General features: G+C 54.8%; 1 protein-coding gene across 2 annotated transcripts in view; it reads left to right on the forward strand.

Moving 5' to 3' along the window:
• Positions 1 to 4,484: 4,484 nt before the first annotated feature.
• The window catches only part of SPNS3 (SPNS lysolipid transporter 3, sphingosine-1-phosphate (putative)), a 62,605-nt gene continuing 51,501 nt past the window's right edge, over positions 4,485 to 15,588 (forward strand). For both annotated transcript variants that reach the window (XM_074388380.1, XM_074388379.1), the window contains exons 1-6: positions 4,485 to 4,734; positions 10,318 to 10,454; positions 11,313 to 11,464; positions 12,134 to 12,200; positions 13,302 to 13,450; positions 14,717 to 14,869. In XM_074388380.1, coding sequence (XP_074244481.1) covers positions 4,545 to 4,734; positions 10,318 to 10,454; positions 11,313 to 11,464; positions 12,134 to 12,200; positions 13,302 to 13,450; positions 14,717 to 14,869 — 848 coding nt within the window. In that variant the 5' untranslated portion in view covers positions 4,485 to 4,544. The remainder of the gene's footprint in view (positions 4,735 to 10,317; positions 10,455 to 11,312; positions 11,465 to 12,133; positions 12,201 to 13,301; positions 13,451 to 14,716; positions 14,870 to 15,588) is intronic.

Genomic DNA, 15,588 nt, shown 5'->3' on the forward strand with positions numbered 1-15,588 from the left:
GCTCACCGCAACCTCCGCCTCCTGGGTTCAGGCAATTCTCCTGCCTCGGCCTCCTGAGTAGCTGGGATAACAGGCATGTGCCACCATGCCCAGCTAATGTTTTGTATTTTTAGTAGAGACGGGGTTTCACCATGTTGACCAGGATGGTCTCGATCTCTTGACCTTGTGATCCAGCCACCTCGGCCTCCCAAAGTGCTGGGCTTACAGGCTTGAGCCACCGCGCCTGGCCGAGACTCGATCTTAAAAAGAAAATACTGATTGTGACTTCACTTGTTCTCTCCTTGTCATTCATTCATTCACTCATTCATTCAAGACCAACTGTGGGCAGGACCCCCTGGTGGCTGCTGGGGACCCAGGGTGGAAATCAGACTTGTAGTTCCTGAACTCAGGAACGACCATCTCCTGGGGCAGAAATAGGGGCTGATCGACGGCAGTCCTGCGAGGCAGAGAGGTGAGGCCAGACGCGGGGCAGGCACAGGCCAGGCTGGGAGCTCAGGAGAGGGGCTGCAGCTGCCTGTCACTTACCAGCTCAGCATGCCAGAGAGTGGCTATGGAATCATAAAACTTTAGGGGCTGCAGAATCACCCCTAGACCTGGTTGTTGTCTTTGAGGAGCTCAGAGGTCAGGAGTTCCTCCTCCTCACTTGAGGTCAGATGTTCAAGACCAGCCTGGGCAAAAGAGGAAAACCTTCTCTACAAAAAATGTTAAAAATTAGCCAGGGACGGTGATGCAAGCCTGATGTCCTAGCTACTTGGGAGGCTGAGGCAGGAGGATTGCTTGAGGCTGCAGTGAGCCATGATGGTACCACTGCACCGTAGTCTGAGTGACAGAACAAGATCCTATCTCAAAAAAAAAATCCCCTAAAGACAAAAAACAAAAACAAAGCAAAACAAAACACAATAAACAACAACAAAAACCCCAGAAGGGTTTGTGTGCCTCCAGATGTGAACGTATGGGGTGAGATCACAAGCTTCTTGGGTGCCAGGCTGGGAGCTTGGGTTTTCTGCCTTGGGCAATGGGGAGCCGTATAATTGGATTTGAAGCCCTGATGGAGGCAAGACGAGCCGGGGAGTCAGTTCAGAATCAGGCCAAAGCTGAGGAGGCCTGATCTGGAGTGTGGGCTGAGGGCCAGCAAAGGAGGGAAGGAGCAAGAGGCGGATGGGAGCCGGGAATTGCCAGTGCAGAGCGCCCTGAACCCAGGAACCGGGGGACCTGCTATCTCTGCTGCTGACTCTGAGGGCCCCTGGCTGGGCCCTAAGACCCTGCGTCTTGCCTGTCCAGGTCCCTTCCCCGTTAGCACTTCCTCTGGATGTGTAAGAAAGGGGGCTGTGGTTACTGGGGCAATAGAGGCCTGGAGAAGTGAAATCGTGCTGAGTATCTGGAAACGGGTGGGGGCTGATATGTTCTTGCAGGAAATGGCTCTTTTGGGGCCAGGGTGGTGGGCTACAGGTAACAGCAAGGCTGGGTACACGCTTGGCTCTGGGTCATCCCCAGAGCGCCACGGAGCTGGGGGGAGCCCAGGAGGTGACAAAGGGATGAGTCCTAATTCCTAAAAATGGAAGATGGGCACAATTTAGAGCATTTGCATTTAGCTATTTATTTTGCTTACCTGTGTTGTGTATTTTTTTTCTTTCCAATGACTGTCTTCTTTGTGTATTTGAAATAATAAAAGGGGGACTTTGAGAGGCCAAGGCATGTGGGTCACTTGTGGAGCGATCCAGGAGTTCAAGACCAGCCTGGCCAGCACAGTGAAACTCCATCTCTACTAAAATTACAAAAAAATTAGCCAGACGTGATGGTGCATGCCTGTAATCCTAGCCACTTGGGAGGCTGACGCAGGAGAATTGCTTGAACCAGGAGGCAGAGGTTGCAATGAGCTGAGATAACACCACTGCACTCCAGCCTGGGTGACATAGCGAGACTCCGTCTCAAAAAAACAGCAACAGCAGGCCGGGTGCGGTGGCTCAAGCCTGTAATCCCAGCACTTTGGGAGGCCGAGGCGGGTGGATCACGAGGTCGAGAGATCGAGACCATCCTGGTCAACATGGTGAAACCCCGTCTCTACTAAAAATACAAAAAATTAGCTGGGCATGGCGGCACGTGCCTGTAATCCCAGCTACTCAGGAGGCTGAGGCAGGAGAATTGCCTGAACCCAGGAGGCGGAGGTTGCGGTGAGCCGAGATCGCGCCATTGCACTCCAGCCTGGGTAACAAGAGCGAAACTCCGTCTCAAAAAAAAAAAAAAAAAAAAAAAGACCTAAAAAAAAAAAAAAACAAAAACAAAAACAGCAACAGGCCGGGCACGGTGGCTCATGCCTGTAATCCCAGCACTTTGGGTGGCCAAGACAGGTGGATCACCTGAGGTCAGGAGTTCGAGACCAGCCTGGCCAACAGGGTGAAACCCTGTCTATACTAAAAATACAAAAATTAGCCGAGCATGATGGCGTGTGACTGTAATCCCAGCTACTTGGGAGGCTGAGGCAGGAGAATAATAGCCTGAACCCAAGATGCGGAGGTTGCAGTGAGCCGAGATCGCGCCATTGCACTCCAGCCTGGATGAAAGAATGAGACTCCATCTCAAAAACAAAACAAAACAACAGGAAATAAAGAAAATATTAAAAGGGGGAAAAAGACATACTGGTTTGTATGCCAGGTTGTGGTGGCAACTGGGGACAAATTAAATGTCTAAACAAAGATTTCTTATGTTGCTTCTCTGTTTCTTTGATTTTTTTTTTTTTTTTTTTTGAGATGGAGTCTTACTCTGTCACCCAGGCCAGAGTGCAGTGGCGTAATCTCTGCTCACTGCCACCTCCACCTCCCGGGTTCAAGCGATTCTCCTGCCTCCACCTCCGAGTAGCTGGGATTATAGGCAGGTCCCACCACTCCTGCCTAATTTTTTGTATTTTTAGTAGAGACGAGGTTTAGCCAGGCTGGTCTGGATCTCCTGACCTTGCCATCTGCCTGCTTCAGCCTCCCAAAATCCTGGGATTACAGGTGTGAGCCACCACACCTGGCCCGATTCCTTGATCTTTATGTGCATGGGGCATGTCTTGGAGGTGTGCATGCAGGGTTTTCTTGGGATAGGTGTTTCTGTGGGGACCCACGTAGGGGCTTCTGTTCCCTTTCTGTGGTTCTGGGTGTGCGGACAGGCTTCCTGTGGCTGAGATTTGAGTCTCAGCTCTTCCAGCTTCAGATGGGTAAACTTGGGCAGCTAGAGCCTCCGTTTCTTCATCTGTAGAATGGGAGCAATGAGAGTCCCCACCTTTTAGGATGACAGCGTTGTGTGTACAGCTCAGGGCCTGGGTCTCGGTCTTCTTCTGATCATAAATGTGATGATCATTCTTCTTCATGATAATGAAGGACTAGAGCTGCCTGGCTCATGTGAGCGGGTACTGCAGACCCGGAGCCTTCCGAGATACTACCAAGAGGCTGCCAGGAAACAGACCCTAGTGTCTGGGAGACCAACTTTGTCTCTGTGCATTAGCCGGGGCACCCACTGCTGCGCCTAGGGAAGAACATGCTTGTGTGTGCGTGCTTGCATGCGTGCAAGCCGGGACACTTGTGTCTTTGTACGTATCTGTTCATTTGTGCATGCCTGGTGATTGTGCATGGGCAAGGCCACCGTGTCACACACCTCCAGGGACTTCCGTTTACTCAGCGGCCTAAGCGAAGGGCTGTGCACCTCGCAGCAAGAGAGCCACCAGCACCCCCCGACTGCACGATGGGTGGCAGCCCTGAGCCTGTGCACAGGTTGGCAGAACTCTGGGTGTGTCTCTATGGGTTCATCTCACTGCACGTGTGTATGTGTGTCTGGGTGTATGAGGCTGGGTGTACATGTCTGTGAGTGTGAGTTCCTGTGTGTGTATATTTGTGCCTCTGCAGGTGTGTTTCTCTGGCAATGCCTTGTTTTTTGGTTTAGTTTTGCTTTGTTTTTGAGACCGAGTTTTGCTTTTATTGCCTAGGCTAGAGTGCAATGGGCGCGATCTTGGCTCGCCGCCACCTCCGCCTCCCCGGTTCAACGATTCTTCTGCCTCAGCCTCCTGAGTAGCTGGAATTATAGGCACCTGCCACCACGCCCAGCTAATTTATTTTTTCTTGTTTGAGACAGAGTCTCACTCTGTGGCCCAGGCTGGAGTGCAGTGGTGCAATCTTGGCTCACCGCAACCTCTGTCTCCCGGGTTCAAGTGATTCTCCTGCCTCAGCCTCCTGAGTATCTGGGACTACAGATGCAAGCCACCATGCTCAGCTAATTTCTGTATTTTTTTGTAGAGATGGGGTTTCTCCATGTTAGCCAGGCTGATCTCAATCTCCTGACTTTGTGGCTGCCTCAGCCCCCCAAAGTGCTGGGATTGCAGATGTGAGCCACGACTTATGTTTGTGTTCGCACGTGAAGCGGGGAAGGAGCCACGTGGCTGCAGGCGTGTGTGTAAACTTGTGTATGTGAACATCCATGCCTTTGAGATGCTTGTTGCTTTGAGTGTTTGATATGCACACGTTTCTCTGTGTGCCTGCTCTTGTGTGCATGTGGTTGTACATGTGTGGGAGATGGGGACAGGACACTGTGCTGGGTGCCATGCCCTGTGCCGTGCTGGTCAGCTGCAACCCTCTGCCCCTTTCGATACCAGGAGGGCAACTTCCCGTTTCATGAGCACTGTCCCTCTGTCCGCAGGAGTGCTGCTGGACGTACAGACGTTTTTCCACATCAGTGACAGCAATGCTGGTTTGCTTCAGACTGGTAAGGAGGAGTCCCGGCTCTGGAGCTGGGGCCCTGGGCTCATGCTGGGGTGGGCTCTTTCAGTGGCTCATGTTCTGTGCCCAGCTTCAGCCCCACTGGGTCCGCTGGCACAGGGAGTGGGTGGGGCGTGGCCTGATGGGCAATCTGGGCAGGAGGAGGAGGGAGCCTAGGCTGGAACAGCCACACTAGTTCGAGTGGAGGGTACCGCAGGAAAGTAGAGGGAGATGGGGCTGGGGGAGGCCCCGCACTTCAGCTCCTGGCTGCGGAGCTGATCACTCTGTCCCTTGGCATTGGTGAAGCTCAGCTATGCACCTGAGGCTTGCTTGGGTTTCAGAAATCCTGATGTGAGGGCCGGGCGCGGTGGCTCAAGTCTGTAATCCCAGCACTTTGGGAGGCCGAGACGGGTGGATCACGAGGTCGAGAGATCGAGACCATCCTGGTCAACATGGTGAAACCCCGTCTCTACTAAAAATAAAAAAAATTAGCTGGGCGTGGTGGCGCGTGCCTGTAATCCCAGCTACTCAGGAGGCTGAGGCAGGAGAATTGCTTGAACCCAGGAGGCAGAGGTTGCGGTGAGCCGAGATCACGCCATTGCACTCCAGCCTGGGTAACAAGAGCGAAACTCCGTCTCAAAAAAAAAAAAAAAGAAAGAAATCCTGATGTGTGCCTTCGTCTCACAGACCTGAAAAATCTGACTACTGGGACAGACACAGACACAGACAGACAGACACATCTGCCCGCATGGGCTCAGAGGGGCGCGGCCCACAGACAGCCTAACACCTGGCAGTGAGGGCGGCCACCCGTCCCATCTCAGCATCAGAGCGGCTGGGGCCATGAGGCATGAGCTTTTCCCCTGTGGGTGCCTGGATGGCGACACACACCCACATGTGCACACACATAGTCACAACATGTGATACACACGTGCACACACACCCAGCCTGTAAGTAGCATGCAGCGTCTCAGGGCTTTGGAACATGACTCTCAGCTGGGTGTGGCGGCTCATGCCTGTATTCCCAGCACTTTGGAAAGCCGAGGCGAGTGGATCATGAGGTCAGGAGTTCGAGACCAGCCTGGCCAACATGGTGAAACGCCGTGTCTACTAAAATTACAAAAAAATTAGCTGGGTGTCGTGGCATATGCTTGTAATCCTAGCTTCTCAGGAGGCTGAGGCAGGAGAATTGCTTGAACCCAGGAGGCGGAGGCTGCAGTGGGATGAGATGGCACCAGTGCACTCCAGCCTGGGTGACAGAGTGAGACTCCATCTCAGAAAAAAAAAAAAAAAAAAAAAAGAAAGAAAAGGAACATGGCTCTCAAACTGGGTACAGGTATTCCTGGGGATATACAGTAACTTTCCAGCGGCTGCATGAACACAGAGAGTTTTGAGAGATTGACTCAGTTCTAGATCCTCAAGCCTGTGTGTTTTTTCCTAAAACTATTTGCCTGAGGGGAAGCCTGTGGTCAGCCTGCGCGTTCCCTTTCTCTTCTTCTCCTTCCCAATTCCCTGTCTACTGAGGGAAGCAGAAAGGGACTCCTCTCCCTGTCCTGGGTGTAGAACCCTCCAGGCTCCCTCCCATGTGGATGCTTGGTTTCTGTCGGGGGCGGGTCTTGGGAGCCAAGCAGGGAGCATCAGGAGACACGTGCTGGGAGGTTTGCTCCAGGCCACAGGCCCAGGCAAGGAGCCAGGCCTTATCTAGCCATCCCTGCGTGTCATGTCTACCATCTATCCACAAATTAGAATTCGGAGTGAGATAATGGTCTCAGGGATGCATGTTCACACATTTCTTTCAGTGAAAAAAACAAAACCAACATTTTTCTTATAATCAGTTTTGATTGTGTAATTGGTTTGGCAGAAGAGGATGGGTGTCCTTGCTTAGATTCTACTGCAGAGATTTCCCAGAAACGGAATCAACTTGGCCCTGTAGCTCCAAGAGTTTGGATGAAAATACAGTTAAAAAAAAGAAGCAGCAATGTGGGAAATCCCATCCTTGGCAACGATTCAAACTTACGATAAGAACATTTTAGTGTTAGCCGAAAATGTGTGGAGGAGTACGTAGTTCTAGAAACTTCTTTGAGAGTGACGTGAGCGAGAGTTAGAAGATCACAGCTTTAGAACACGCATCATTTCCAATTGCCCCTCAGTCTTGTGGCCAAGAGGCTGGCAGCTGATTTTCCAGCCACATCTTGGTTAAGTAGCTGAAGTAAGACCATCTTGGTTCAACACCCACAGCCTTCTCGATTAAATAGATGATGGTGGTGTAGTCAACATTTCCCTTCACTGGTTCTTTTTGTTTTTCTTTCTTGAGATGGAGTTTTGCTCTTATTGCCCAGGCTGGAGTGCAATGGCATGATCTCGGCTCACTGCAACCTCCACCTCCTGAGTTCAAGTTATTCTCCTGCCTCAGCCTCCCAAGTAGCTGGGACTACAGGTGTCTGCCACCATGCCCACTAATTTTTATATTTTTAGTAGAGATGGGGTCTCACCGTGTGGCCCGGGTGGTATTGATCTCCAGACCTCAGGTGGTCTACCAGCCTTGGCCTCCCAAAATGTTGAGATTACAAGCGTGATCCACCGTGCCCTGTCCTTACCTGGTTCTTACCATAGTGGTCAGGATTATTACTATAAAGCCTGGGCCACAGAGGGAGGAGTGTGTGTGTGTGTGTGTGTGTGTGTGTGTGTGTGTGTGTGTGTGTTTGGGAGTAGGTGAAGAGAAGGGTCATCTTTGCAAAAACAGCCCAAAAATGTCGTGGAAAGGACAGTGGGCTTGGAGGCTGATGGTCTCTGGCGGCTCAGGTGAGTCTCCACCTTTTTCTGTTGCCATTGCATGGCCCTTAGCGCCAGCCTGTTGTCTGTCCGCAGGCCTGCTGACAGGAGGAACCTGGTGACTGAGAGAGAGGTTGGTGAAGAGATAGAGGGGCTGGGCTGGGCACCATGGCTCACACCTGTGATCCCAGCATTTTGGGAGGCCGAGGTGGGCAGATCACCTGAGGTCGGGAGTTTGAGACCAGCCTGGCCAACATGGTGAAACCCCATCTCTACAAAAAATACAAAAATTAGCCAGGCGTGGTGGTGGGTCCCTGTAAGCCCAGCTACTCAGGAGACTGAGGCAGGAGAATCACTTGAACCCAGAAGGTGGAGGTTGCAGTGAGCCGAGGTCAATGCCGCTGCACTCCAGACTGGGCCACAGAGCGAGACTGTCTCAAAAAAAACAAAAAGAGAAAGGGGTGGAAGGGGAGAAGACACAGTGGTCAGGCTCCCTCCAGCCCTCCGTGATATAGGGAGGCTGCTGGAGTTAGCTAATTCATTAATAATATTTAAAACTGACACTGACTTGGCCCTTACCCCGTGCTAGGCAGTATTCTAAGTGCTTTAAATATCAGCTTATTTAACATTCACGAGGCAGGTTTTACTCTTATGCCATTTTGAATCCAGGAGGTGTGCCTCCTGAGCCTGTCTTTTAACTCCGGGAGGATTAATGTCATCCGCTATGTTTGGAGATGCTGGGAATGAAGACTGTCTGTGTTCCCCTTGGGAGGGGCACCTGCAGGTTCACAGCGCCTCTGCAGGGACTTACAGCCTGCAAGTGATCCCTGCAGATGAGAAATATGGGGAAATATATGTACTAATATTTGCTTTTTTTTTTTGCTGTTTGTTTGTTTTTTGAGATAGAGTCTTGCTCTGTCACACAGCCTGGATTGCAGTGACACAATCTTGGCTCACTGCAACCTCTGCCTCCCAGGTTCAAGTGATTCTCCTGTCTCAGCCTCCCTGGTAGCTGGGATTACAGGCACAAGCCACCATGCCCAGCTAATTTCCGTACTTTCAGTAGAGACAGGGTTTCACCATGTTGGCCAGGCTGGTCTTGAACTCCTGACCTCAGGTGATCCGCCCGCCTCAGCCTCCCAAAGTGCTGGAATTACAGGCATGAGCCACCGTACTCGGCTGGGAAATATTTTTTATAACTTTTGGGTAAAGAAGATGTGCATAAACAAGACATGAAACAACCCTTGCCCCTCTGGAAGGTTAATAAATTTGACCACATCGAAGCTAAACACTTCTGTATGATGGTGATCGAAATTATGCAATTAGTAATAATAATAGGTGACATTTATTGGACATTTACATGAAGCTATGCAGATAGCTTTCATGTGCTTTATTTTACTTCATCCTGTCAGTAATGCAACAACAGAACATTGCTGTTGATGAAAGGGAGCATGAAGAGTTAAGGAATTTGCCCCGGGTCACACAACCAGAGTGGTGAGCCAGGATGCAAACGCAGCCAACTTAGTCCCAGAAGTTGAGTTTTTAATTCTTAAAACAAATATAGAAAACGATGGGAACTTATTTCCAAAATATATTAACAAACAACAGCCCAGTGGAAAAATGGAGAGAGTGCCAGGAGCGGTGGCTCACACTTGTAATCCCAGCACTTTGGGAGGCCGAGGGTGGATCCCTTGAGCCCAGGAGTTCAAGACCAGCCTGGGCAAGATGGTGAAACCCTATCTCTACAAAAACTACAAAAATTAGCCAGGTGTGGTGGCACACGCCTGTAGTCTCGATTACTCTGGAGGCTGAGGTAGGAGGATGGGTTGAGGCCAGGAGACAGAGGCTGCAGTGAGCTGAGATGGAGCCACTGCCCTCCAGCCTGGGTGACAGAGTAAGACTCTCTTAAAAAAAAAAAAAAAAAAAAGAGGTATAAATACAGCTGTGCCCAGGGAACATTTTACGTAGTAGGAAAACCAACTCTTTCCCGGCTTCCTGGACTCGTCACTAATTCATAGTCAATGTGCTTGCTCTTTTTTTTCCCTTTCTGTTTTTGAGCTGGAGTCTTGCTCTGTCACCCAGGCTGGAGCGCAGTGGTATAATCTCGGCTCACTGCCACCGCCGCCTCCCAGGTTCAAGTGATTCTCGTTCCTCAGCCTCCGGAGTAGCTGGGGTTACAGGTGCCCACCACCACACCTGGCTAATTTTTTGAATTTTTTTTAGTAGAGACGGGGTTTCACTGTGTTGCCCAGGCTGGTCTTAAACTTCTGAGCTCAGGCAATCTGCCTGCCTCGGCCTCCCAAACTGCTGGGATTACAGGCGTGAGCCCCCACTCCCGGCGCAGTGTGCTCGTTCAAAACCATTCTCATCTGCTGCTCAGAGCAGGCCCAGGCGGACTTCCCTCTTCCCCTGCTCCCTGTCGCCCCAGCAGGTGTATGAATGAAAAATCAGACCAGTACCATATCCAGGCTCACAGGGGTCACGTGTCTTTGTAAAGCCGGGAGGCTGTCATCTGTTCCAGGCCTGATGCTCCGTATTCACTCCCATCCCACCTTTACCAGCCTGGAGGGGATGGTGACTTCTCCAGTTTTGGGGTGATGCTTAGAGCCAGTGCCGGGTCCAGGCCCCCACACTCTGGGCTGGGGTTGCATGTTGGCAGACCACTGTGAGATTCACCTTATCTTTTCTTCCTCATGCCCTGGGCCAACTGCCAAGATGCTAGCTCGTGGCATCTGAGTCAGGCTCCTTCCCCGGGCCTGCCGGGCCACCTGCCCCATCACAGTTGTGGGGGGACCCAGGCTGCCCCTGTGTGTCTCCTCCAGTCTTCATCGGCTGCCTGCTGCTGTCTGCACCGGTGTTTGGCTACCTGGGTGACCGACATAGCCGGAAAGCCACCATGGGCTTTGGGATCTTGCTGTGGTCAGGAGCTGGCCTGGCTGGCTCCTTCATCCCATGCCAGGTAGGTGTCCAGGCCCCTGCCCAGGCCCCTGGGGGCCCCTTCCCCACCTGCCTCCCCCCTGGCCCAGCCCCAGCAGAGCTGGGTGGGGACAATTCTGCTCCATTCCCGGCTATGAGTGGGGGTCGCACTGAGGGCTGGGAGAGGAGGTGAGGGCACAGCCTCCAGCTGAGCCTGCACAGGACAGAGCCGGAGACTTTCTTTCTTTTTTCTTTTTGTTTTCAAGACAGAGTTTTTCTCTTGTTGCCCAGGCTGGAGTGCAATGGCATGGTCTTGGCTCACTGCAACCTCCGCCTCCTGGGTGCGAGCAATTCTCCTGCCTCAGCCTCCCGAGTAGCTGGGATACCAGGCACCTGCCATCAAGCCTGGTGAATTTTTGTTGTTTTTGTAGAGACAGGGTTTTACCTTGTGGGCCAGGGTGGTCTTGAACTCCTAACCTCAGGTGATCCCCTCGCCTCAGCCTCCCGAAGTGCTGGGATTACTTGCGTGAACCACTGCGCCCAGCCAAGCTGGTGGACTTTCTTAACAGGAGGCCTCCTCTCTCCTACCTCTCACTGCCACACTGGGTTCATTTCTGCCCGATTCTGCTGGGGTGGGGCTAGGGGTAACAGCTGCTGTCTTGGGGAACTGGCCTGGTTAGCCACGGAGGGACCCAGGAGAAGGGCTCCCCTGAGCAGGAGGGCAGGTGGTGGCTGCAGGGGACACATGTGTGACTTTGGGAACCTGGAGCGGGAGGGTAGTGAGGTGTCTGTAGCCCCCATCCCCGCTCCCTGCTCTGGGGTCCTGTGTCACGGGTCCCCTTGGCCCCTGGCCCAATGGTGGTTTCTGGAACTCACTGTGGTCTTGTGCCCGCTTGCCCAGTACGCTTGGCTCTTCTTCCTGTCCCGGGGCACCATGGGCACTGGCTCCGGCAGCTACGCCACCATCGCACCCACCGTCCTGGGTGACCTCTTTGTGAGGGGCCAGCGCACCCGTGTGCTGGCCGTCTTCTACATCTTCATCCCCGTGGGAAGGTTGGTATCACCCATGGGTCTACTTCCCCAGGTGGTAAACTGAGGCCTGAAGGAGTCAGAACAGGGGCTGGGGTGGGTAGGAGAGGTCAGACCAGAGGAGCTGGGATTGGAATTCTATTGTTGCCCCTTCCTCACTGCGTGAGTTTACCTCTCAGTTTCCTCATCTGTGAACGGGGCAAGGGCCCCAGCTGATGGACGGGGGAGGAGTAGAGGGCATGGGGATGCACCTACAGATTCGTACACTCGGCGGCAGCGTGGTCTGCGCAGGGAGGGGCCGGCCAGGGGAGGAAGTGTGCTAGGACCAGGCCCTGCACCCACAACAGGCTCGGCCCGGGTGGGGCTTACTGTCAGGACCCTGGCCTATGACCCTGCTTTCCTGAACTCGCCTGACTCAAGCAGGGCCCAGCCTTGGGCAGGAGGGTGGAGGGTGTCCCCATAGGTGGCAGAGTGGTGCTGGGGGTGGGCCGGGAGCCAGAGGCCGCTGGTGGCTTGATCAAGGGCAGTGGACATCTGGGCCTCACGTGGCTTACTTTCCTCAGTGAAACAGATCTGAGCGTGCAGAGGGTCAGCTCCCTGGGGTGGTGGGGGGGGCACCCTAGGTCAGGCTGGCCATGGGGTCTGCCTCCCGTGCCCCCCCAACAGCCCATCCCCCTTGCCCCTCTGTTGCAGTGGCCTGGGCTACGTGCTGGGGTCGGCTGTGACGGTGCTGACCGGGAGCTGGCGCTGGGCCCTACGAGTGAGTCCAGCTTCCTTGTCTTCCCTCTGCTTTCCCTCTGGACCGGCAGGGACTTTCCAGCCTCGGGTGACCTTTGGCACTTGGCGTAGCACCCGGCGCCACAGTGGGGGGCGGTGGTCAGGCATCAGCAGCTTTGGACATTTGGGGCCTCATAGGGAGCGTGGGTTGTGGAGGTCGTGGCCCTGAGTTCCAAAGCTGGCTACTTCATGTCCTCGATGTGTGACCTCAAGTGAGCCACCTTCTTCTTCAGAGCCTCAGTTTGCCTGGGGGCGGAGTGGGGATACTAAATGCTACCGGAGGCATCTTGGGGGTCAGTGAGACAGAGATGGAATTTCTGAGCCGCAGGGTCAGGGCACAGAGGGGTCCCTTGAGGACTGGCAGCGAGGCTTGCTGGGCAGTGGGGCAGGATGCTCGGGAGACGCTGTGCAGGTCCTGCTGGGGCTGCAGCATCGTGACTCCAATGTGGGCATGAGCTGATCATTCTGCAGAGGAAGGCACTGAGCTCAGCCCTGGGTGTGCCCAGGGGCTGGTGTGTGGAGCACTGAAGCCAGAGCCGGAACCTTGCGGGTGGGGTGGGCTTCAAGGAGGCAGGTCTGACCTGGCTCGAATGTACCATCTCATGGTCTGAGCTGTTTGACGGTCACCCAAGGCGGGCAGTGAGATCCCCGTCCTTGGGGTTGGAGCCGAGGGGCCCCTAGTAGGGGATACCAAGACGGGTGTGGCAGATGGAGGGCTGGCCCAGGGAAAGGTCAGCTGTAGGGGCAGCAAGTCCTCCGGAGGCCGGGCCAGTGTAGCGAGGGTCCCTGTTCTCAACTATCTCAGGCTCACTGGCTCCAAAAGAGTGGTGTCAGTACTGGAAAGATGGGAGTTACATCAAGCCCCAAAGAGACCCCACTCTCCAGAAAGGCTGCAGGGGAGCAGGCTGAGAAACAGGGGTACGTCCTGCTCTGTGGATAGCAGCACCCAGGAATCACGTCACCCCGACTACCCCCAGGGCCTGGACCCCAGAGGTCAGACGCTGGCTGGTACTGTGGCCAGCTGTCCCTGGGGTCTCCTGTGAGAATATGTGGTTCTCAGCTTCCCGGGCTCTCTTGTCCCCAGATCATGCCCTGCCTGGAGGCTGTGGCCTTGATCCTGCTTATCCTGCTGGTTCCAGACCCACCCCGGGGAGCTGCGGAGACGCAAGGGGAGGGGGCTGCAGGAGGCTCCAGGAGCAGCTGGTTCGAAGATGTCAGATACCTGGGGAGAAAGTGAGTGTCCCTGCTACCCCCTGCCAGCCACGGAAAAACCCCTTTGTCTGCCCCAGCCTCATTGACCCCCCTTTCTCCGCCTCCAGGGAGCCCTCCTTGGTTGCCCCAGTATTCACAGCCCTCCTCTTCCTCTGAGATTCCACTTACCAATGGAAGTGGCCCTCCCTCCCTTAGAGCTCAGCCCCCCGTCACCTTGCCATGTGACAGAAATATGGACAGGGAGGTGAGATGGCGTGAGCCCCAGCCTTGCTGCTGCTGCTGCCCTGCCCATAAGTGGCCCTGGCGCTCAGAACCTCATTGTCCATTCATTCAATGGAAGGAATTCTCCAGCCTTGTCCACTTCTCTGGGTTGTGGGGAGGATGCTGGGAGTTCATCACTCACCTCTCCCAGCCTTGTGGCGTGCGTCATCCTCTGTGCCAGCCACGCTGGGGAGGCAGGCAGGAGTCCCCTGCCGGTCCCAGGCATCGGATTCACTGCAGTGCAGGCCAGGGACAGGACCCGATTCTGGTATTGAGCTGTGGCACTGGCCGGGAGGACTCAGGGGAACATGGGGCAGGCAGGGACAGCTTCCTACAGAATGTGATGCTGGATGGGGGCCCCTCAGGATGGGGAGAGTGGGTCCTGCAGAGAGGACGGAGGGAGCAGGCGGCATGCCGGAGCTGGGATGTGCAGGTGGGGGCCTCAGAAACGTCGGGGAGGCTGGAGCTCGGGGAGATGCCGGGAAGGATCTGGAGGCTGGAGTCTGGGGAAACCTAAGTGCCGCCTTCTTTGGAGCCTCAGTTTGCCTGCCTGTAAAGAGGGGGTGGCGAATGCTGCCTACAGAATCTTTTTTTTTTTTTTTTTTTTTGAGACAGAGTTTCGCTCTTGTCACCAAGGCTGGAGTGCAATGGCACGATCTCGGCTCACCACAACCTCCGCCTCCTGGGTTCAAGCAATTCTCCTGCCTCAGCCTCCTGAGTAGCTGGGATTACAGGCACGCGCCACCACGCCCAGCTAATTTTTTGTATTTTTAGTAGAGTCGGGGTTTCACCATGTTGACCAGGATGGTCTCGATCTCTTGACCTCGTGATCCACCCGCCTCGGCCTCCCAAAGTGCTGGGATTATAGGCGTGAGCCCCCGCGCCCGGCCTTGCCTACGGAATCTTGAAGGTTAATGAGACACGAGATGGAAAGTTCCTGGAGTGCCCAGGATCGGGGAGGGTGGACAGGCCCCTTCAGCCCCAGCCCTGCCGGACCTCAGCCGAGGCATCTTGTCTGTCTTGCAGCTGGAGTTTTGTGTGGTTGACCCTCGGCGTGACTGCCATGGCCTTTGTGGCTGGAGCCCTGGGCTTCTGGGCCCCCAAGTTTCTGCTCGAGGCACGCGTGGTCCACGGGCTGCAGCCTCCCTGCTTGCAGGAACCGTGCAGCAACCCCGACAGGTGAGGGCGTCGGGGGCTCGTGGCCCAGCTCAGGAGGCCGGGAGGGCTCTCACTGAGGAAGTTCTGAGATCTGAGCTCCAACATTTAGTTTCTGGGGCGGGGGGCGGTGGGGGGGGCGGAGCACGTGGCGCTGTGTGGAGACAGTGGGAGCCTGGCTCTGGCTCCGTCCAAGCCTCTGCTGCTCCGACAGCCACAGCCAGCCCCCTTGTCTTCTCTGGGCTGAACTCCCCTTCTCTCCACCCTTGGGGCTGCTGTAGGCTCCGGAAGGTGCCTGTGGGAGATGGGGGTGAGGCTTCTGCGGGGCCCGCCAGATGACAGGAGCCTTAGCAACCATCCTGTGGGGGGCCTGCAGTGTCTTCTGTGAGGGCATCCCATTCTACACATGGCAAACGGGGGCCTGGAGGCCTCATCGCCTCTCTGGTTTTGGGATTTCATGTGTTGGGAAGGCTGCTGGGAGGGGAGCGAGGGCACTCTGCCCTCCGGGCACAGCCTCTCCCGATTCCTGCCTGGCTGTCTCCGCCACCCTGCCGGGCTCCACTTCTGTCCCTGCCAACTTTGACCCCGGGCCCCAAGAGCTCCAGTGACCGCTTGATGCTGAGTCAAGGACATCTTCCCTGAATAGCAGGCACCTAACCCTCAACCCCGGCCTCCTCCCTGCCTCTGGGACTGCTCCTCAGCCTCCCTGTGGCCTCTTCCTCCTTTCTGACCCTGTCCTGGTG

This window comes from Saimiri boliviensis, chromosome 17, assembly GCF_048565385.1.
Source record: "Saimiri boliviensis isolate mSaiBol1 chromosome 17, mSaiBol1.pri, whole genome shotgun sequence".
NCBI classification, from domain to species: Eukaryota; Metazoa; Chordata; class Mammalia; order Primates; family Cebidae; genus Saimiri; species Saimiri boliviensis.